The sequence below is a fragment of the Zalophus californianus genome, chromosome 10, assembly GCF_009762305.2.
Source record: "Zalophus californianus isolate mZalCal1 chromosome 10, mZalCal1.pri.v2, whole genome shotgun sequence".
NCBI classification, from domain to species: domain Eukaryota; kingdom Metazoa; phylum Chordata; class Mammalia; order Carnivora; family Otariidae; genus Zalophus; species Zalophus californianus.
Window position 1 is genome coordinate 44,101,591 of NC_045604.1, and position 23,096 is coordinate 44,124,686.

Genomic DNA, 23,096 nt, shown 5'->3' on the forward strand with positions numbered 1-23,096 from the left:
GATGGAAGGACAAGCTGCACGGCCAGGTGTTTGCCTCAGGAGAGTCACAGCCTGAGTCCTGGAGTATGGACAGATGCTGCTAGGCTAGAGTCAGCTTATTTTTTGGGTAATGTGACCAACGGAATTTTTTTTTTTTTTTGTACTTTGCCCACCCAGAAAATTCTTCTCAATGTCTGAACAGAGAGTGAAGTCCAGTCACACTGTGGCCAGTGAAATACTATTGCTTTATAGTGTCCAGTGCAAGCTTCTTGTTGACCAGAGTTCCTCCCACTTACCACCCAGTTTGTCAACATGTGTTCCACTTTCAAGCTGGAAGAAGTGAACAGTGGTGGAGTGAGAGGCTGTAAGGCTGGTCCATTTGGAGCCATGGTGCCTGCTTGGGTCCTGCCACCTTTGAGTTCTTCTGGGGCCTGGAAGTGACATCCTTTCTCCAGTGATGCCATGACTAGTTAGAGACTACACTTTTATTAAAGCATTTCCGACCAGCAAAACAAACTTTGGGAAGGTATTTAAATTTGGGTTTCAAAGTGATAGAAAAATATAGCTTGGGCATTGAAAGAAGTACAATTACCTAGAAGATTTATTAGTCCTTATCCAATCCCACTTTTCAAATGCTAAAAATTGTATGTGTCTGTGTGTTTTATTTTCTCACTCTCTCTGCCTATAGCAGAGAATGTTCCTACTCACACTGGAGCTGGGTAGACTCCATCCTTCCATCCATCCATCCATTCATCCTTACAACATATATTTATTGAGTACCTCCTGTGTGTCAGGGGCGGGGGTACAGTGGTGACGTAGTCTCTGCTCTCACAGAGTTGATTGTCTAGTAAGGAAGACAAACATTAAAAAAATAAATTTAAACGTACAACTCTTGTTCATCACAAGTGGTTTTTATTGCAATAACCCCCTGGTTTGCAACCTCACTTCTCAACAGAACATATGTTGCAAGACACTCCCAGGGGGGCGCTTGGGTTTTGGCAAAGCCGAGATGGCTCTGGGTTGTGCACACTTCTTTGCATTCTAGCTGTCACTCCTCCCCTTTCCACACCTGATTGCAACAGACTGTTGAGTCATGATTACACCAGTGGGAATTGCTGGAAAGACCAGAGATGCTTCCATCTCGTCTTGGAAGATGTTGGTGCAGACTCGCCTTTGTACTTCCTTGGCTTTTCATGGATGTGTTTTTGAATAAAGAATAATTCTTAGATGGCTGTGGTCAGTTTCTAACTTGTCAAACTCATCTAAGATGGAGGTACCAAAGCAATGGAAACTAAAATGCCCCAGAAATAGCAATGAGTCCTAGAGTTCACATTTTTCTGAACATCTTGTTTTGCCCTTTGCAACCATTCGAGCACTTTATAATTATAGAGTTAATTGGTGCTGTCTCCTCAGCATAAAGAAGGATTTATTTCTGGAACAACCTGAACAGGGTGGGGTTTTAATTAATATTTTTGTCTTTTTTTCTTCGGCTATGAAATTAAGGTAAAATCAATAGTCTGTTGTACATTGTCATGCTTTTTAATAGATAAAAATCTAATAAATTAAGATCCTGAATTGGCCATCTAGCCAAGTGGCTGAGGAAAAGATTCTGTTCCTGTCCACATTAACCCCACAAATTCTGAGAGGTCTGATCACTTTGCTTTACCTTCTGTAGAAGTGAATTTATAATCCTGTCTTGGGCATACTCAATCACATGTCCTATAAATCTCTCACTGTAATTAACAACTAGTGCCCAGGTAATGTATATGTATTAATTAGATTAGATTAACTACTATGTCACATAGGCCTAAAAATGTACATTACTCAAACACAGGAGACATTTTTCTTGCTCTCATAACAGATGTGGAGAAAGTCGGTAGGGTGACCCTCCGCATGGTCATTCCAGAACGTTGCCATTTACAACATGTGACTTCTAAGGTTGCCCTGGGAATCATTTCCATCCCAGTGATTAGAAAGGGAAAAAGACATGGAAGTGGGAGACACCTGGAAGGTTTCCTTGGGCCAGGCTTGGGAGGGGATGCACGTCACTTTCTCTCACGTTCCATGGTCCAGAACCCAGTTTTATGACCACATCTGACTTGCAAGGGGTCTGGGAAATATAGCCCCTTGGTAAGAAGCCATGTCTCAGTGACAATCCTACTCTATGAAAAGGGATAATTCATTAGAATGCGTAGCTAGTGATCAGCGTCTGTCTCTGCCAGGTATGAGATTAAGCAGCATATGTTCTAGGGAACTTGATGAGGGATTCCATTAGTTAATAGCATGCGATCATAAAGGGATTCCTCAATGGAATAAACTGTTAAGAAGGTCATAGAATGTCTTCCCTGATAAATGGGAGATGATCTCTGAATAGAGATGGGAAGTGGAAAAGTGACTCATATGACTCCCCTGGGTATGGACATGATTCCCTCATCTTTGAGGACCCGACAAATTATCCCTAAGAAGAGAGAAGGGGTGTGCGGCTGAGAGATAACCTACTCAGGACTTAGCCTCTGTTGCCAGTCTTGTCCCTCTCTGTCAAGTTAAGAGAGCTGTCCTTCCTGGTTCTCATCAGTATTTCTAACTGGTATTGAAAACTCCTTTGTACTTCTCCCCTGAGAGCTTTCTGATTAATTGTGCTGCTGGGAGGCCATTATGCATATCATCATCTACTTTGACTCATAGGGATTTCTGTTTAGAGAGGGGGGTAGGAATGAACCTGCCCATAGGCTATGGCTTCTAAGCAGATGTATTTCTGATTTTATCCCAGGATGTGGTTTCTTGTCAGTACTCTTGGGAGGCCAGGGAAAAGGGGAAGAAGATACTCAGTAATGTCCAATGTTTGGAACGAGGCTCAAGGACTGGGATATATTTATTATGTCTTCTTTCAATGTTTTTGCATGGTCATGGGAGCGCTGTGGATTCTTGCTGTGGCTCAATTTTGCCACCTGGAAAATAGAGATTAGGTTTTTGGTTTTTTTTTTCTGCTTTCTTTATTCTATGGGCTACATGGAACTTTCCAAGAAATTCCAAGACCTGAAGCTTACTTATGGGTCATAAGGGAAGAAGTGTGTATGTACATGTATATTAATTCATAGTACATATATTTTATAAGTTAATGTAAGTTAGCAAATTAAACCAGTGTTTATGCCCAATTTTAAACAAACTTTCAACATTACATACTCTCAGGACAGAGAAAAAAAGTGTTTAGGTTTGTGGCCAAAATAGCAAACGTAAACACAAGTAATCAATTTACAAGGCATATCAAGCATCATTACGATGGGCCACCGAACCCAGATGGACACGCACAAAGCTAACTAATTCCAATCTTAAACAATAACAACAAAACACATAGTAAGAACCAAAGTGATTTTTTTTTAAAAGCACCGCTAATCTGACAAACAAGTGGCTAAGCCCTAAATGAGGGGCCTAAAGGGGAATTGCTATTTTACCATCTGAATCACGACCGATACTAGCTAATGACAGCCACCATTTGGATCTATACCAACACACAAAGCATGTCACAACTACAAATGAAATAACTACTAGAGCAGAACTAAGCAATTAACAAATTATTCATTTTTTTTGCTTTTTACACTGCCAAAACTGTGAGTTTAATGATTTGTCTTACTTAAGATCTTTTATACCAAAAGTGAGTTATGCAAATTTAGTTTTTACAAATACATTTTTGCTTCATAAAGAACTAATTTCATTAGGGAGCCAAAGCTAACCAATAGGAGACTATGAAGATTAGGTAGGTTCTATGAAAATTGAATCTATTTTTCTCAATTGAAAATTCTTAGGCACAGTTCACAAATTTGCTAATTATTCTTCCCTACCTATGATTCTTGGGTGTGGCTGTATATAGTGTCATATCACACATGTGGCATCAGCTAAACCAGGCAGAAAATCTGCTCTAAGAACATTTTTGCAACTGTTGGCTCCCGCCGAGTAAGACTATGACAAAAAATTGATTAATTCTGCAACTCGCAGAGAAGATTCTGGACAGACACAGGACTAGTAGCATGTCTTATTTATTAACGTAATTCAAACATTTTGCTGATAAAACTTTTGTCCATGACTATGCTAGCAACAAAATTTTACTCAAAATATTTCACTATGAAATGGTGTTGCAACTTCAATGTAGTTTTTATTAATGAATTGATTTTCATAAAGCAAATCTTACTCTTAAAATGGTAGATTCAGTGACCAAAAGTGATTTAAAAAAAAGCTTCCCCCCTCCCCTTGCCAATCCTTGAGACTGTTTGGATCAAACTGAGTTCTGGACCTGGGCTAGACTGAAGGGAAAGAGTGTAGCGCATTCCCAAGTAACTAGAACAGGCTAATAGGACACCCAAACTGACATGACCAAGAAACCACATGAAGAATTGAGTTCACTGGGCAGCTCTAGAAAGGTGTAGACCGGATGAATCTGACAGAGAGCGTGGGCTCCTTCACCACAATGCTATTCCTCGGGTATCCTAATTGGAAGAGCTACAAAATCAGTCCCTGTTTCCATCCTCCCCATCTCACCTCTGTAAGCCTTCCTGCGGTACCTTGGGAGAGATCCCGAGCTTTTCATATTCTACGGATTTATTTTTGTATCACTCTTTTGATGAATGGAATACAATAACATGCTTCTCTCTCTTAGTCCCCTAAAGTGTGTGTTTATAGCAGTTTGAAAGAGTAGATTTGGGTTGTTAAAACACAGTCATGTCTCCCTATAATTCTCTGCCTTTTGCTGCAGTTTGATTACTGAGTCTCACTTTCTACCTAATTAGAACAGCAAGTTCTATTCTTTCTGAGAAGCTGAAGTATGAGACCAGAAAACGCTGGGAAGTTTCAGAAGTGGAGATGGAAGAAGAGCGTCTCTAGAAGCTCTAGCTCTGGGTTTCAGGCACTTCAGTAAGAGACTTTCCTCCCCTGTTCCTATGTACATTCAAGGAAAATGAAAGCAAGAAGGCCCCAGAGACTGCCTGGGGGAGGGGGTGGCAAATGAGGTACCGGGTAGCCTGTTGGGTAGCAGCACAGGGCTCCCCAGAGGGCCATTCTTTGAGGAAGAGTCAATGGCACAAAGGGTTTCCCTCCTGCCTGTTCTTACTCATATCAGCCACTTTCAGAAGAGCGGGAGAGATGTTTTTCATTGGCAGGCAGGAAATGAGGCTCCTGGCCCCTCTTAACGTGACCATTGCAGCCCATGCCTTTCTCCCAATCTCAGAGCCATGCCAGCCTTGGGTTGGCCTTTGGAGGAAGAAGGGGGACCCCAGAGGGGAAGTCAGGGACTAGAGGTCATCCTCATGGCACCTAGGGCACTACTTCAGACTCTGAATCTTTCTGGCACTACCCTTTGCAGGATCACAGCCACAATGTCCTGCCCTGGACTGAGAGAGGGGGCTCTACCCTCCCCCCTAGCAAATGAAGAATGGCGCAGGTTGGGGAATGGACAATTCTACCCAAAAGGAAATTCACTTTTTCTTATATTTAAGGAAAGCTATTTTAATACAATCCCTGTGATCCACCAAGATAAGATCTGCCCCATTTCATGCCAGACATCTTCTAATGACCCTATTCTTTTCCTTCCTGTGCACCTTCCCACCCCCACACCAACTGTATACAGCCAGCCTGGTTCCCTCTCATGGGCTGTGGACTAAATGCAGCCTGACCACAGAACCCAGCAGAGTAATGGGGTGCATCAAAGAGACAAAAGATGTGTGGTTTCTCTTGGATCTGCTCACGTAGATCCTCATAATAAACTCTAACCGTAGATAAACTTCACATTCTTGAGAAGGTCACGTTCCCCTAGGGAATCCGGTTCCCTCTTTTCTTTTCCTGGCTTAGGACTGCTTTGCCCAAAGGCTCCTCTGTCTCTCTGTCTCTCTCTCTTTCTCCGGTGTCATCTTGAGCACTCGAGGTCTTTCCTAGCCTTCCATAAAGCATCCTTTCTTGGATTCAGAGGGTCACTATATGGGATTTTTCTCTAAGCTGCTGAGATCTCTTGATTTCTGAGGGAAACCTAGCTATGGCCTTCCTCCCCATCACACCCCTCCTCCCTCAAGACTGGCATATGCAATGCCATCTACAGGAGCCCCTGGGTGAGACATAATTTAAGAGAAAGATGCCAGGTAAAGGCTGAAAAGAGTAGAAGACCACGTTACCTGGTCAGTATTATGGGGAACTGGGGGACAGAGATCATGCGGTACGATGCCCTAAGGGTCAGGGAAATAATACCCTTTTGCCAGGCTCTACACTTGCTGTGTAACCTTGGACCAGCCATTTAATCCAGTGGATCTCTGTTCCCTCATCGTTTAAAGAAGAATGTTGAATCAACTAATCTCTGAAGTTTTGTTTTTTTTTTTTTTTTCATTTATGATTCCATGATCTTTAACCAAACACTGAGACCCAAGAATAGGTTCTTCATTCCCTCCTCTGGAGATTATTTCCATAATCCAAAAGGAATAATACCCTCCTGGTTGCTACTTGAACATGCTCTTCTGTTGAATCCAGTTCCTTTTCCTGGAGGCTATGGAAGACTGTCACAGACGTGAAATGTGTACTGAAGAATGGCGTCCCCGATGTCAGGTCTCACCCCACCCCTCCTGGGCCATAACTGGTACTAGATTTTGATAAAAATATCCTGTTGCTCCGGGACCTATTCCATGAAGACAACCAAAAGCCCAAGAGCCAGGGACTAGATGAGAGACACAGAGCATAAGAGAATAATTTCCTTTTGGCTCTCAAAACAGGGCATGAGTGAGACCTGAACAACTAGAACAGTCTGTCAGAACTGTTTCCAGGAACAGCGGAGGAAGGTAAGAAATTAGAAAAAGGATGAAACAATTTAGTGCCCTCCCAACCATGATCTCTGTTCTGTGAACCCACTCCCCTGCCAGACAGAATTCTTTAGGCAATGACTGTGGTTCTGGGCTCTGCAGGAGATATGACCAGCTCCAGAAACAAGACTGAGGTACTGTGTCTCAAGAAGAAACTAACCTCAGGCACCGCAGCAAGAGTGGGTGAGAACCATCAATTCCCTTCAGGGCAACAAGCCTCTCTCTCCTTGGTCATCTTGGACTTACATCATGACAGAAAAATTTCCCAGCCAAACAGGCAAGAAATAATTCCAATTAGCAACGATCTCTAGGGTTGAGTGAATTCCTAGCATGTTTTATTTCAGAAATGGCTGCATTATTAGGATTTGGCCTTGAATGGGTGATTCTTCTCAGATGCAGGAATGTGGCTAGGTAGGACCTCCAAGGGCTTGGGTGGTGACCTGAAGGTTCCTTGGAAATGCTGGGCTGACAGGGAACCCACTCTGCCATTAGTCACAACCCAAAGGAGGAACCACATACAGATGCCACCAGGACATGAGGATGGACTGGATCTGTGTGATCACAGGCCCAGAGCATCGGGACAATGGTCTTCTGAAATTAAGGAAATGGACACAAATTCTTCTGAGAAACCCTACTTTTCCCACACCTCCCTCCCAGGTTTTGGAACCTGAAAGCCTCAGTCCTCAGCCTAGTCGGCAGCTGCTGTGTGTGGGGGTTTGTGGGGCGTGAGTGGGCAGGTGGGGGGTGTTGGGCAGGTGGAGGCGGCTTGGCCTTCTTTACTGGGTGTGGCTCTCACGCTGAGGCTGGCTACGCTATCCTATCAAATGGGAAGTTAACACCACAGGAATGCATCAAGACTACAAACGTAAAGAACCACGGACACAGATTTCATCCAAATTCTATGAGGAGTGAAGAACAACAACAGCAACAAAACAAAACAAAACAAAACAAAAAACACAAAAAAACAAGAGAAGAAAGAAAAAAAAAGAAAAGAAAAGAAGGAAAAAAATAGCCCTTCGTGGTAAAGGGCATGCTGGGAAGGCGAGAGCCAGAGCCGCCTCCCCAGAGCATGCTGGGAGGACGGGCGCCGGAGCCGCTCTCTAGAGCATGCTGGGAGACAGACACCAGCACGTCTCCAGGGACTGCGCTTCCCCCAACTCCCACCCCCGTTCCCTCACCCACCCCCAACCCGGAGACTAGAGGAAAGTCTGTCCAAAGATGACTGCTGAAGAGGGTATGCTGTGGTTCTCTGCAGGTCCCCCACACTGTGGAGGGTTGAGTCAGCAAGTGGGGAGAACAGTCAAGATGAGGAGATGGAGAAACAGAGAGGCAGGAGAAAAACGGGGGGACTGACAGAGCCCGGAGGGGCCAGTGTGTTGGCGGAGGACGAGGGCAGAGTGGAGCGTGCGGCCGTGTGGCTGCTAGCCCGAGGCGTTGATGTAGAGCTGGCTCTTGAGAATGTAGTCGATGACCGGCTGGGACAGGTAATCCACCACATGGCCGTCCCCATGCTGCAGGGCCAGCCTGGAGGAGAAGAGACGGTGGTCAGATGACACCTTCCTTGACCAAGGCCGAAGGACGGGCCTGCCCACTCTCTTTCAGGGGAAGGGTTTACCCAACACCCCCGTCTCTGCCTTTGCTTAGGCTCCATAAATGGCTTCCCTCTTGGGAAAAGCTCGCCTGCCCCAGAATTCCTCCCCCAGTCTGGTGACTCCATTCCATCCTGGCTCTGCCATTTCCTAGCACAGGGGCCTTAAGCAAGTTATTTAAGCCCCTCTGTTCTTCAGTTTTCTCCTCTGTAAAAATGAGGGGAATATTTGGGTCCATCTCCTTCAGTTATTAAAAGGATTTAAAAAATAAAAATACAAGGATTAAATGAGTCATGCAAAGCCTTTAGAATAGCCCAAACACACAGTAGGTATTTAAATGTGTTGCCTGTTATTTTTTTTTCCTTCGTGTTTCTCTGCAGCATGGTCTCATGAAAGTGAATCTCCTGAGGGACCACTTCTTTTCCTTCCTACGGGAGCCCTGACACAGGAGAAGGTGACCTCCTCTGAGGCAGGGAGGAAGGAGGAAGGCACTACCAGGTACGAAAGAGTTCCAGTGAGGCGCTTTGGTTTCTTCACAGTTGTGCTCCAGCCTTGGTCTGGCTGCTTCCCATTCTCTGCTCATATGATGGTCTTGGGAATGTCAGGCCCCACGAAGCTATTTGTAAAAAATGCACATACTCCTCCAGAAATGTAGATTCTAAAAGGCAGCTGACTCCTGCCCTGTGAGACCTCTTCAGAGGCTGGCTCACTGCCTCTTCAATGCATACGCTGTCTTGATCTTGCAAGCAAGCTAGGTCCCTAAGTGCCTCCCTGCACAGTTCACAGGGAGGCTTCTGGAAAAGTGATCTGTATCTGTAGTTTCCAAATGCCAATCCCAGCTTGATCAGAATCACCCAGGAAGCAGATTCCTAGGCCCATCCACCATGGATTCTGATTCAGTGGGATTCAAGGGGACACGGGAATTTGTGTGCTTATGTAAGCTGGTGGGGTAGTTTTATTGTGCAGCCATGTTTGGAATCAAACCCTTCTCCTCTCCCCTCATTGGCCCTTGTCATTGGGTTTCAGCTCTCACCTCACAGTTTGATGCTGTCCTACTCTTTGAAGTGTGTACATAATCACCTTCCAGGGAGGAAGTCCAGTAGACCTTTAAAAATGCTGGGCCCATCTGATTTTTCTGAAATATGTGACAGAGATGACAATGCTCTCCATCTTTGTGCCCTCTCTTGCCTTGGTTCTTGGGCCAGCCCTGCTGGTGGTCTCTGAGGGCTCCTTAGCCTTCTTTTAAATGCTTCTCTTCTTATTGACTCTCCCTGTGAGCTCAGCCATACTCTTCACAGAATTTACAGCTATGTGCTCATGGCTTTCGGTTCTATTCCACTTCCAGACCTCTATATTCATATACCTCACCATTCCACTGGACACTTCCAGTTGCAGCTTGTGGTGGCAACTGTTACCTGGTCCCCAGCATCCATTCTCTCCTTCTGTTTAGGAATAGAACCTCCTGAGTTTAAGCTGGGCACATAAAGTCCATGTGCCAGCCTCCCTTGCGGCAAGGCATGGCCGCGCGACTGGGGCTGAGCCCATGGGGTGCAGGAGGGGGGTGATGTGTACAACAATGAGTCACCTTTTAAAAGACAAAGCTCCTGCCCTTTCCAGCGGTCACGGCAGCAGCTGGGGACCCACAGATAAGAGGCTTCACGTGAAAGAGGTCAGAGATTCGATCTCTTTTGACTTCAGTAAGAGGGAAATAAACATTTCTCTTATTTAAACTATGACTATTTGGGCTCTTTTTGTTATGGCAGCTTAGCCTATACTCTCATTAATACAATAAACACCTCGAACTAAAGAGTCTCAAACTAAAAACATCCTCTTCCTCCCAAGAACCAGCTAAAACTAGCTGATGACCCACCCCCCCCCCCTTTAAAAGTAAATGACTGAGGGGGCGCCTGGGTGGCTCAGTCAGTTGAACGTCTGACTCTTGATTTCGGCTCAGGTCGTGATTTCAGGGTTGTGAGATCGAGCCCCATGTTGGGCTCTGTACTGGGTGTGGAACCTGCTTAAGATTCTCTCTCCCTCTCCCCCTGCCCCTCACCACCCCACCCCTGCTTGTGCACTCTCTCTCTCTCTCTCAAAAAAAAAGTAGATAACTGGGGACAAATACATGAGGTCCCCAAAGAAGGCTAAATACCAGGCAGCAGGTGTCAGCAAATGGTAAGAGTCAGTTGTATTAAAACTTGTAAGCCCATTTGACCAAGGTCCCTCTGGCTGTTTGTCAAACGTACCTGCTCTTGGTTGAGCTGACAACAGACATGGGATGGTTGACGTCATCCTTCACCACCATAATGTTATTCTGGGGACAGAGCAAAGAAAGCAGGTTGCCCTCCCCTCACGCTTAAACTCCTCGGGTGCCCTCACTCTTCCCTACCACTGCTAGCCCCTACCACCTCCCCCCACCACCCCACAGGCCCCTCAGAGAAGGAACACACCACAGAGCTAGAGCAGCAAAGAGATGGAGGACTCACTTTGTATTTGCGGAGTATTGAGGAGTGATTCATGATTCGGTCTGTGTCAGCTGCGTCCCGGGGCACCACCACAATCCCAAAGTCCCCGACGATCACCTCCATCTGAAAAAACAGAGAGCATCGTTTGGTGCATCCATGACTCCAACCCCTACTAAGCAACTACTTAGCAGGTGGAATGATCTTCCATGTGGAACCCCAAGCTCTGGTCCTAAGCTTGCCTTCTCAACCCTACCAGTCAGCTCTTTCAAGTAACAACCTGTAACGGTGTTAGTGGAATGAGTGGGAACTTTGCCTGGCACCACAGAAGATGCTTAATAAATACCTCTAGACTGAATGAATAAATGTACTGCTGCATGTCTGGGCATCTTCAATTCCTGAGGCTCCCATTGAGTTCATTATGCTGAAGAGTAATCGGAATGACACATAGTCCTTACATGGTAGACACCCTCAAAGGCGACACAGGTCCCGTTGCCCAGCAAGTGTACCCCAGCTCCCAGCCGGACTACTGAGAAGGGCTGAATGCTCCCTGGCTCACCCATGTCAAAGCTGCTGGGGACTCAAGGGTGATGAAGAGCATGGAAGGGCTTGGAACGCCCGTGTGCCCACAGGCAGGGATCGAAAGATCACTATGGGGTCACATCTGAGGTCAGCCTCTGAGAAACGCTTGCTGCCCTAATGAGAAATGAAACCTTCTCATGAAAAAAAATTACTTTTTCTGGTTATACACACAGTACAAGCTTGGGAAATTCAGGGAAAAAAAATCAATCACAACCACACAATCTGGATAACTACTCTTATCATAGTGTGTTCTGTCCAGTGTTTCCTTCTTTATAAATAAGTGTATATACCTACGATTGGATTACCCTGAAAAAATAATCATTTTATCTGTATTTTTTATTTAGCATTATATTGTGAGCATTTTTTCACATTGTTAAAAATTACTTGAAAAAATTAAGTTTTAACAGTCTGATTATTTCATTGTCTGTACTATGATATACATGATATATTAAACCAATCTTGTATTATAGAATGTGTACAGTTACTTCTGATTTTTTGCAAGTATACATAACACTTTGTTGAAGATCTTTATATATAAACCTTTTGCCACATCTCTGACTATTTCCTTAGGATAAGAAGTAAAATGATTAGATGAAAGGATATACACTGAACAGATTTCAAAGTCTTAAGGCCTATTACCAAGTTGCTTTCTGAGAACTCGTGCCAATTTTTATTTTCAAAAAGCTTGAAAGTTATGGCATTTAATAGACTTGGATCTCGCCCGGGCATATTACTATTTGGATCTTGCCAATTAAGAATCCCAAATGCGGAGAGAAGGGAGGGGGGAGACAGGTTGCTTCTAAGCAGGGCAGCTCATTGTGTAAGACCCGCTCTGGTGGCAGGGGACCCAGGTTTTTCCTCCTAGTAAGTACCACAGAAAGAGACATTAGGGAGCACTGTGGCTACCTCTTCTCTATCAGACAATTTCGATACGGAGAAGCAGAATTCCACTTCGCAGTCAGATTCATTGATTATGTGTGCGCCCGAGCATGTGTGCACATGCCCTTGGGTATTTCCAGCCACCTTTCCCCTACTTCTCCCATTGCTTACAACTGAGGCTAGAGTTGCAGCTGGAACTCTGATGTTGCTGACACAGAAAGGTGGCTGAAGGTGCCCTGGGAGGGAAGCTGTGGAGAGAAGTTAGAAGCCAGGTATAGAATATCAGAGTCCCCATTGAATCATGCCATTTGGAAGAGACAGAGCATTATACCTCATGCTGCATCTGTCGGTGGTGCTCAGGTGGGGCAAACAGGCACCAAGCATTTGTCCTATAAGCCAGGAATGTTAGGGAGAGGCCGGGCAAGGAGTTGGAGGTAGAGCCACTCCTCCTCCACAGCTTTAGAATATTGCACTGGGATTCACTGCTCAGAAGGTAACCCGAGGCACTGGTTCTCAAATTCGGCTGCACATGAGAATCACCTGAGGAGCTTTTAACACTGTCAAAGCCCAACTCACAGCTAAGAGCAGTGAAAATCAGAATCTTGGAGAATGGAACTCAGGCATCAATAGTTTTTTAAAATCTCCCAGGTGATTCCAATATGCAACCAGCTGGAGGACCAGGGGTCTAAGTGCTGCTTAAAACTCGGGGGGAAGTGGTAGGCTGGAGAAAGAGAAAAGAGAAGGGGGAGGAGAGGAGAGGACGGGAGGGGGAAGGGGGAGGGGAGGGAATCTATCCAAGCTGGTATCCACGAACATTCCTCAACTGCCTCTCTCGGTAGATGACTCAAGATACCTGGTGTACATGGTGTAATGTAGGATCTGCCCTCAGTTTGATTCTGAGGACTTCGTAGATGTTCCCATAAACGATGAATGAACTAAGGGGGCTATTTAAGGTGAGCATTCTCAGTGAAAGCCTGAAAACAACGGTTCCGCCAGGAGTCCGGCCTCGCGGGGGATGTCACCCTATGGTGACACCCTATGGGTGACATTAGTACAGCTGTTGCTTCCCACTCAGGAGCTAATGATCTGAGCACTCAATCAGTAACAGTGCCAGGTGGCTCAGTGGGTGGCAAGCAGATGGAGACCTTGCTGCCTGAGATGTTTTCTTCTTCCAGAAACAGGTGACAGACTTGCCCCCTGGCAATCGCAGATAGAGTGAGGGAGACAGGGTCTACAGGACAAGACATACAGCTTAACCACATCCAAGCTGCACGTCCGTGGGAGTTCGGGTCAGAGACTGCAGATCTTTTCTGCTCCTTTGCCCAGACCCTAGGACACCGGCCTTGATTTTCATGCTCGAGGGTATTTGTGTGGGTGTACGTCTGGGGGTGGGGAGAGATGCCATGTGCTAGAGTTGGTAAGGTGTGCCCTCCGTCCCATACGTATCCATCTTGTGCAGGGACTTAGCCGTCCTTCCCACCCCCACCCCCAAACCCTGTTTCCTGTCTTTGCCTGGCCCCCAGGAGACCACCCTCTCTTGGTTTCCTCCTACCTCAGCAGCTGCAATTTTGGGTCTTCTTGAGCTGGTTCTTTCTCATGTCCCTAACCTTGACCCATTGGAGTCCCCCAGGCTGCCTCAATCCTTGGACCTCTTCTTTTTTCTAACTATACTCACTCTTAATGATTTCACTCAATTTCAAAGCATTAGAGACACACCGAAGCTCCCAAATTAATACCTGGGGCATAACTTCTCTCCTGAACTTCAAACTCATATATCCAGCAGCCTTTTCAATATGTCTATTTAGTGGGGCATCCCAAATCTAAAATGTCCATGGGCACCCAAACCCTCTGACATCAATCAGTGAGTAAATCAGCCAATCCTCATACCCCGCAAAATGCTTTTCCTATAGTCTTCCTATAGTCTTTTTCATTTCAGGAAATGGAAACTCTCTTCTCACAATTACTCAGGTCAAAGCCTTGGAATTTTCCTGGACTCCTCCCTTTCTCTCACATCCCACATTCTACCTAAAAGGTACCCAATTGATTCCAGCTTCAAAACAAATCCAAGAATCTGCTCATTTTTCACCATTTCCATCAAGTCTCTGCTGGTCCAAGCCTCCTTTGGTAGGTTAAATAACGGCCCCCAAAGATAACCAGGTCCTAATCTGTGGGACCTGTGAATGTTACCTTATATGGCAACATATATGCAGATGTGATTAAGCAAAGGATCTTGAAATTATCCTACATAATCTAGGTGAGCCCTAAGGTAATAACAAGTGTCCTTACAAGAGGGAGGCAGAGGGAGATTTAACACAGAAGAGAGAAGATAATGTAAAGACAGAGCAGAGAGGGATTTGAAGATGCTCCACTGTTGGCCTTGAAGATGGAAAGAAGGGGTCATAAGCCAAGGAAGGCAAGTGATGCAGCTCTAGAAGCTGGAGAAGGCGAGGACACAGATTCTCCCCTGGAGCCTCTGGAGGGAATGTGGCCTTGCCAACAACTTGGTTTTGGCCCAGTGAAACCCATTTTGGATCTCTGGCTTCCAGAAGTGTAAGAGAATAAATGTGTTTGTGTGTGTTGTTGTTTTAAGATTTTATTTATTTGAGAGAGAGACAGAGAGCGAGAGAGCAGGGGGAGGGGCAAAGGGGGAGGGAAAGGCAGAGGGAGAGAGAATCTTGAGCAGACTCCGTGCTGAACACGGAGCCCTGTGCAGGGCTCGATCTTACGTCCCTGAGATCATGACCTGAGCTGAAACCAAGAGTCAGAACCTTAACCAACTGAGCCACCCAAGCGCCCCTGTGTGTGGCCTTAAGCCACCAATCTTCAGCAACAGAAAATTACTTCATCCCCATCACCTCTCACTTGGATTACTCTGGTCTCCTTGTGTTTCTCTTGCCTTTTTTTCAGTCTATTCCCAACAGCCAGACCGAGAGTATTAAAATAGATTGTGCTGCTCCTTGGCTCGAAAGTCTTCACTTAAACGTCACCTTCTCAGTGAGACCAGGCTATTTCAACTTGTGTGGCCATGCACGCAGCCCCACACGCTATCCACACCTGCACCGTCCCTGCCCCTTCCTGGGTTCGCCGCTCCTCCTTAGCCTTTATGCCCATCTAATACCTTATATATTTTCTTTGTTCCACCTGATTTTTGTCTCTTTCTCTCTCTTCTATAAAGGTAACCTCCATGAGGACAGGGAGCTTTGTGTGTTTGGTTTACCACTGTGTCCCCAGAGGAGAAGGACCTGCCACCTCATACATGCTTAATAGGTGCTGTTGAAAAAGTAGATTCCTGCAGAGTCTTGTCTGGCAGCTGAGGTCGAGCCATTAGCTGAAAAACTCTGTCTCAGGACCTGGCGACGAGCCCACAGTACCTCATGGGAACTCTGGGAGGCCCAAAGAAATTACTCAAAAGATAGACTCTCAGGTCCTATGATAAGTAAGGGTGAGCTTACTTTTGCAGGTTCCCACATTTGATCTGATTGGTGGGCAGAAGCACCCGGGGCAGCTTTAAAACCAATGACAGAAGTAGAGCCCCCAGACCTCACCCCAGGGGTTTTGATCCAACATGTCCAGGATGGGCTGGAGCCTCTCTCTTTACAAAGCTCCCTAATCCTTCCGATGTGCGCCAACCCCTGGGGAATTGACGTTTCAAATCGCCTGGGCAGTTGCCTAAGCTGCTAATTCTCTGGCTTGGTTTAGGATGAGGTCAAAATGAGATACTCATGCGACAAGCACCTCTGAAGATTCCAGCAAAAACGAGGACAAGCACGTCACTCTGTGCCCTGGGGAGTGGGGGGCAGGGGGTTGGGGCGGACATCTGACCCCAGGAAACAGAGGGTGCTCAGGCTCTCCCTGCTCATGGAGACTGCAGGAGTGTGCCCAGACCCCTGGGATGGAGCTGTTATTCCAGAGTGAGGGGGGCCCATGTCTCCTGCATGTTCATGAAGAGTTCTCCACCTCGGGAGTAGGGAGGTGGGTGAGTAGCCAAGGTAGCAGAGCTGTTCTGCTCGGCAAGTCCCTTTCCTGATGCTGACCAATGTGACCCCATACTACCCTGCCACAGTTAGCAAGATCAGGGTAGAGTCTTCTCCTACCCCCCAGGCCCGCCCAGCATATAGTGGCCCTCTCAGTTGAGCTCTGGCCGGTCATGCCTGAGGTGGGGGGGGGGGGGGGTCTATGACATTCATCCTGTTTCAACTTCCTGCTCACAGGCACAGCATTTTGATCATATCTTTTCATCCTCTGGTCAAAAGCTCCCCAGGGGAGGCAGGGGTGGGGATGGGGAGAGGAAGTGGGAGGGGGTGGACTCTGCTTCCCCAAATGTGGGGAATCTGAAGGAAGGATATGAGACACGTTGAGGCAGGAAGCAACTTGGCCTTGGGAGAGAGAACACTCATGAGGACCCAGGCGGCAAATCTGGAAGGAATGTGAAGTTCTCATCATCTTTCCAGGAGGCTGAATTTCAAGATCTGCACTGTTGGATTAGAGGGATGCTTTGGGTTGGGGATGCTCTGTGCTCTTAGCCAAGTACTTTCCTGGGCACCAGGGACAGAGGGCTTCATCTCTTGGATCAATCACTACCTAGGAGGAGGCATTAAACAAATGATTAATGATTTCAAGTGTATCTATTGCTATGAAGGATGAGGGCAGGTTACTATATTAAGTGGCTAATACCTTGTAGTGGCTAATGTCTTATGGGTAACTTGTAAAAGTTTGGGCCACATCTCATGGTAGACTTAAATTCTCTTATGGGCTAAGCTCCTCCAACCAAGGAGGAGGTACTCTTTCATTCCACAAACTTTTATGTCGTGTATATGGTAAAAGGGGCACTCTCCTGGTGTTGCCAAATAAGACAGGTAAATCTAGTATACTCATAGAGCTTACCTTCCAGGAGGGAGAGACCATAAACAAAAATGTAAATAAGAATACACGAGGTGGAATTAAGTACAGTATTGAATATAAAACACAATGACCTTTAAGTTGAAACCAAAATGACAAGAAGGGCCCAGACATAGGGATATCTGGGGTAAGAGCACTCCTAGTTAGGCCACAGCTAGTGCAAAGGCCCTGAGGTAGGAAAACATATTAAAAAAAACACAAAAAACAAAATAGGTAGGACTGAAGCACAGAGAAGTAGGAAAAATAGACAAGGACCAGATCAAAGATGGTGTTTCATTCCAATTGCAAACAGAAGTCATTAGAGTGTTTTAAACAGAAGGTTTGACTTCCATTGACAACAGGATCCAATTTACATTGATTTGCCCAGGCAAGCGTAAGTGGATCCTCTGTAGGATCCTTCTGAAATGAGGATTCAGAATCCTGACTATCTCCCCCAAACTTGAATGACTTGAGCCCACTTGTGTTTCTTCTCCAGATGAGGATGTTCAGCGATAGACAAGGGACTGTCAGTAAGGAGGGAAACAAGAGGTATTAAGCTATCTGTTATGTGCCAAGCACAGTGCTGGGAGTTTACTGATTACTACGCTTAATCCTTACAACAATGGTCTTCTGAGATTTGTGCCTGAGTTCTCCATTTATAGATGGGGAAATCAAGACTCAGTGAGATATAGCAGCTAGTTAGTGGATTTGAACCCACTCTGCTCAGCTTTAAAAGCTCTTTCTGCCACGTCAAACCTCTTCAAGATCCATTTCTTAAGACTCACATTTTAGTGACTTGAAACTTTTTTGGTTTGAAAATATATTCTTATTTTTTCTCCAGGTTTATCATGGGCTTCCTCCGTTCATTACTCTACATCGCCCCCTGGAGTACATAATTTTGTATTCTTTAACCAGGGTTGCAAAAGATGCAAGTAATGGTGTCCCGCAGAAGCCACATAGTGGGTTAGGGGTTTCTGAAATATGCCCCACCCATTTCGGCAAAAGAATTCTCCACCCTTGTTTTGGCCTCTGTTCCTCTCTGGAGGGAAAGCAGGGCAAGAGGTTAGTATGATCAGGGTTGAGAAAGTGGGAAGGCATTTCCCGAATGGCTCTCTTAAGTGCAAATAAATGAATGATCCTTCAGAGGGGTTTCCCAGAGGAAATTATCCCCATTCCCATTTCCAATTTGACAGGGGGTTGTGAGAAGGCAAGAGATTCCAGACTCAAGTCAAAAGCTTGAAAACCAAACCAACAGTATCTTTCACATGAGAACCAGAATCTTCCATGATAGGAGCTAAGCCTCCTTCCCTAGAGCCTGTAAACTTGACATTGGTTTTATCAGTGTGGGGGCCTAATCCCCTGGGGTGGAAGTGTCCATCGGGCTTCCTGGCGGGGTTGGACCGTCTGATAAAAACCATCTGAGCCTGAAAGACCAAATGTTTGTCTTTGCTCTATGAGTCCCGGAGCCCTGGGATTTCTTCTGGAGTGGCTAGTGCCCCAGGCTCTTCCTCTGTTTATTTTCTTTGGTTGTTTTCTCATCCCTGGTGGATGTAGGAAGCAGTTAGCCCATGGCTGGTTGGCTGGAAAAATGTAGGGTACAGCCAATTAGAGCCAGCCTGTGGAATGCTAGGTTTCAAGAAGTACAAAAAGAAAGAAAAAGAAAACACAATTTTCCTTACCTGCTCATCTCTGGTGCCTAATGTTCCACCTTTAGATTTTCATTCCTTTTGGTTAATTATTGCCCCTTGCTCATTTAAAATGCAAATGCCATTTGAAAGCAGCTAATACATTTAATCATTAAACGTAATGATTTTGCCTGTTTGCTGAAAAGTCAAAAGCTTCTCAAATAAAGACCAAGATAAGCCATCTATTTCAACTAGCCAGAACCATCTCCTCAGAAGCTCTTGTTCCCACCATTAGATCCTTTACAGCCTTCTCTCAACCCCAAAAGCCCATCTCTTTCCACCCACTTAACCCAATCCTGCCCATTACTCAAAGCCCAGCTCAAGTGCTCCCCTCTTGCAGCCTGCTATGAAATATATATATATATTTCTCATCCTTCTCACTGTCTTTTATGGATTAGGGATCTGAAGACTCGTGCAATTTCACTTCCCAGGAGTGTGCAGGGGGTTAACTGAGCTAATCCAGGAGAAACATCAAAGTGTTTATTGTCTCTCTCTCTCCCCTCCCTAGAAAGTAAAGTGCACACAATGAGAAGCTTTGTCTGTTTTGTTTTCTCTGCTCATTCAAGCCCTAGAGCAATGTCTGGCACTTGGTAGGTACTCAACGAATCTTTTAAAACCAATAGATGAATAACAGCCCACATTTATTGAGCGCTTACTAGTTTCAGGAACTCTTCTAGACTTTACAATTTTATTTCATGCAATATAAAAAACTAATGTATTTTTAGACTGCAAGTGCCTTAAGGACAGATAACGTGCTTATATTCATACTGGGGTCTAAAACTCAGTATTAGTTGAAAGATTGATTGAAGGAAAGAATGCTTGAATCAGAATTAATTTGCCAGACTGCCTTCCATTATAATATGATGGACAAAGCAGCTGACAGCCTAAGAGCCCAAGACAACTGATTTTATTTGGGGGAGGGGAGTGAGTGTAACAGCTTCCTGCTTCACAGATATGTGCTCATGGCTGACCCTTTATCCTCTGGCCTTGACTTCCCATAGATCCTGCTCCATGCTTGGATACCTGCTTTGGTGCCGGTGCCAGGATGCGGCACAGCAAAGATCAGGTCCCCTAGGGGAGACCGACTCTGTAATAAAAACCCAGGGATGGGAAGGGCTGGCCTCCACCCGACCCCTCACTCCGGGGTGCTGATCTCCAAGGCTAGCCCAGGAGCCTGGATCTTGAATTCTCTCAGGAATCAAGAATGAAAAAGCCAACCGCCAGGCCACACAAGCAGCTCCTTTGTATCCCAAGGAGAAAACTTGATGAATATGTATGGAATTTTCTCCCCCTGGAATGTAAGGGGAAGGGTGTGTCATTGGTCAGAGGAGGTCAGAATTCACTGTGGGCTAATGGATCTTTGTGCCTAATAGGAAATGCCCAAGGGATGAGTTAGGAGGTGGGTTTGTTCCTTTGGCTGTGGGATTAGACTTCTGGATGGAGAGCACTGCTTCAGGAGTCCCAACTGCAAGAGCTAGATGGACTCTGGAGAATTTGTGACCATGCTGGAGGAAGCCCGCTGTGGGACAGACCAACTCAGCTGCTTCCCAGCCCAGCTGGGGGCAAAGCTGCTTCATTGAGCGCTTTGAGTTTTCTTTACAGAAGGGTGGAGAGACTCCCATTTCTCCCCAGACCTGTGGTTTCTCTCCTGCCGTCAGAATCCTGAGGATTCTGAAGAACATGGGAGGCTGGGGTGTGGAGCCAGGGCCTGTGACCTTCCCAAGGGGCTTGGCTCTTCTGCCCACCTCCTGTCCCCAGTCATGGGCAGATTCGGGGGTTTGCGCTCATGGTCACTAAACAGAGGTCTGTGGCCAACAAGTATCACTTGGGACACCAGCTAATGAAGAAACGCGGGACAGAAATAGGTCTCATATACCTTACCTTATCTCATGGTTAGGAACTGAAGACCCTAAAATGGAGCCCTTCCAGGCAAACTCCAGATGGTAGAATTTTCTAGTAGAATAAGCAGGATTCACACTGTACCCAGTCTTTAAAGTAAGACCTTCCTTTTCTAGACCCTGAGACCCAACCATCCCCGAACAAGGACAGTGGAATAATCCTCGGAGTTACTAACTAGTTGTGCGCTCCCTACAGCCCCCTCTGCCCAGCCCAACCCTATTTCTAGCAGAGAACCAGACCCTTTACCAGACCCTGCTCTCTAATTTGCAGGGCAGAAAATAATGCTTTGCAGTCAGCGGCTTTAAGCTCACTGAAGAGATTTCACTAGATATCTAGGATGAGAGAAAATAGGGAGGATACCTTTAGAAGAGAATGAGGAGGTTCTGCATGCTCTGCCTCCCCCACGCCATCCCCCCTCCCCCGCCCGACTCCCCCTCCTAGAGATAGAAGCTAGAGATCTGTGAAAACCACCCTCTCCTCCCTCCCAGGCAGCACCCTCGGGGCAAAACCTCAGAAGAAAATGAGTCCTGATGATCATTGGTGGGTGGGGTCCAGCGCTGGGCTTCCAGACTGGGCCAGGAGCCCTGCAGAACCCCACCACCTCCAAGTGACCACGAATGTCCAGACAGGGAAGGCGTCCTGATGAACTAATGTTCACGTTCAGGGCCCACAGAAGCCTTTCAGGTTCTGCTAGTCAGTAGTGTAATAATTGAGACTAACTTCCCATCAGCCCTGTGGAATAGATTTGGACTTGAATTTTAATTTGATTTAAATAAATCAAAGGTGATATTTCTAGCACACCTCTTTTGTGGGTTGAGATTCACACTCGTTATGTAAGGAAACAGCTCCTTGATTTTTTTTTTTCCCCCTCTACCTCAGGTAGCCAGGCAGGATGCTCTGGATCTTCAGAGTAACCAACCAAGGGGGAACACAGCTGAATAAATGAGGGTCTTGCTCCCCCTTTCTCTGTCACATTCCCAGTAAATCAACAGCTATTGGTTGCTCTTATTTTTTGTCTTAACCTGTGCTGCCGTTTCAGCACCTAGATCTTGTACACAGTTTTGGCCACATTATTGTCTACTTTCACAGCACCATGTGAAATTAGAGAAGAAAGTAAAAGTTAATGAAGCCATTTCATCCAGACCGAAAGGAGATTTAGAATTTCACCTGCAAGAAATGGTCCAGGGGTGGAGATGAAAGCCCTACTCAGTATAATTCACCTCCGGGAAACTCTCCCTCCCCTCTTCGTCCTCCCACAGCACGTTAGCACTCACACGCTTCACCTGGAATATCAGTGTGTATGTCCATGAGTGTGTTGAAGTAAATTCGCTTATGAACATTTGTTGTACGTAACTGTGTGTCGGGCACTAGGCTGGGCACTTCACGTACACAATCTCATTTCATTTTCCCCAAATCCTATGCGATAGGCACTATTATTACACCCATTTTAGAGACGGGATAAACTGAGGCTCAAAATAGATTTTGTCATGAGCTGTGTTGGAATAAAGCTGGAATCTGGAATCTGATCCTGAAGGTTTCTCTCTCTCTCCAGAAACGTACATATATGTACATGAAAAAAATTTTCACATGTATATGTCTTGCCACCCAATACTTGGGGGAACAGACTGTTTTACCTATTTTTGTAAATGACAGAATGTGATAGATAACATGCCATAGATTTTTAAAAGCGCAACCAAGTTGTACTATGTGAAGAGATGTTAACTAAATTTGTGATAATATTTTGCAATATATACATATCTCAAATCATTGTGTTGTACACCTTAAACTAATACCATGTTACATATCAATTATATCTCAATAAAACTGGAAACAAACTGATGCCCAGAGAGTTGAATGATTTGCATGGGGTCTCACAGCAAGTTAATTAAAAAAGCACTAGGTCTGGAATTGCTGCCTTGAGAACCCAACTGGCATAGGGCTATGGAATTGGGGCGGGGGGGTGGCTCAGTTGGTTAAGTGCCTGCCTTCGGCTCGTGTCGTGATCCCAGGGTCCTGAGATCGAGCCCTGCATTGGGGACCCTGCTTAGCAGGGGAGTCTGCTTTTCTCTCTCTGCCTCTCCCCCCCACCCCCTTTTGTGCTCTCTCTCTTGCTCACTCTTTCTCTCAAATAAATAAAATCTTTTTAAAAAGGGGGGGGTCTATGGAATTGGGAACTAGCAATAGCTCAGGCTATCCAAGGAATGAATTAATGAAAGAGCAAGAATGAATGTACAGACCAAGAGTGAGTAACTTATGAAAGAGCTGGTTTAAGACCATCACCATCAGATCTGGCAACAAAGGATGTCCATTGAGCTT

The 23,096-nt window shown here is 45.8% G+C and overlaps 1 protein-coding gene across 12 annotated transcripts in view; it reads right to left on the reverse strand.

Annotated features, from left to right (window-relative positions):
- Positions 1–23,096, reverse strand: part of NMNAT2 (nicotinamide nucleotide adenylyltransferase 2) — a 207,008-nt gene that overhangs the window by 20,613 nt on the left and 163,299 nt on the right. For 10 of the 12 annotated variants that reach the window (XM_027610335.2, XM_027610332.2, XM_027610337.2 and 7 more), the window contains 3 exons: positions 10,882–10,983; positions 10,642–10,709; positions 125–8,333 (listed from right to left, as the gene is read on the reverse strand). In XM_027610335.2, the coding sequence (XP_027466136.1) occupies positions 8,231–8,333; positions 10,642–10,709; positions 10,882–10,983 (273 nt within the window). In that variant the 3' untranslated portion in view covers positions 125–8,230. Of the gene's footprint in view, positions 1–124; positions 8,334–10,641; positions 10,710–10,881; positions 10,984–23,096 lie in introns of those variants that run through there. The other 2 variants (XR_003522938.1, XM_027610330.1) reach the window with 1 other exon arrangement.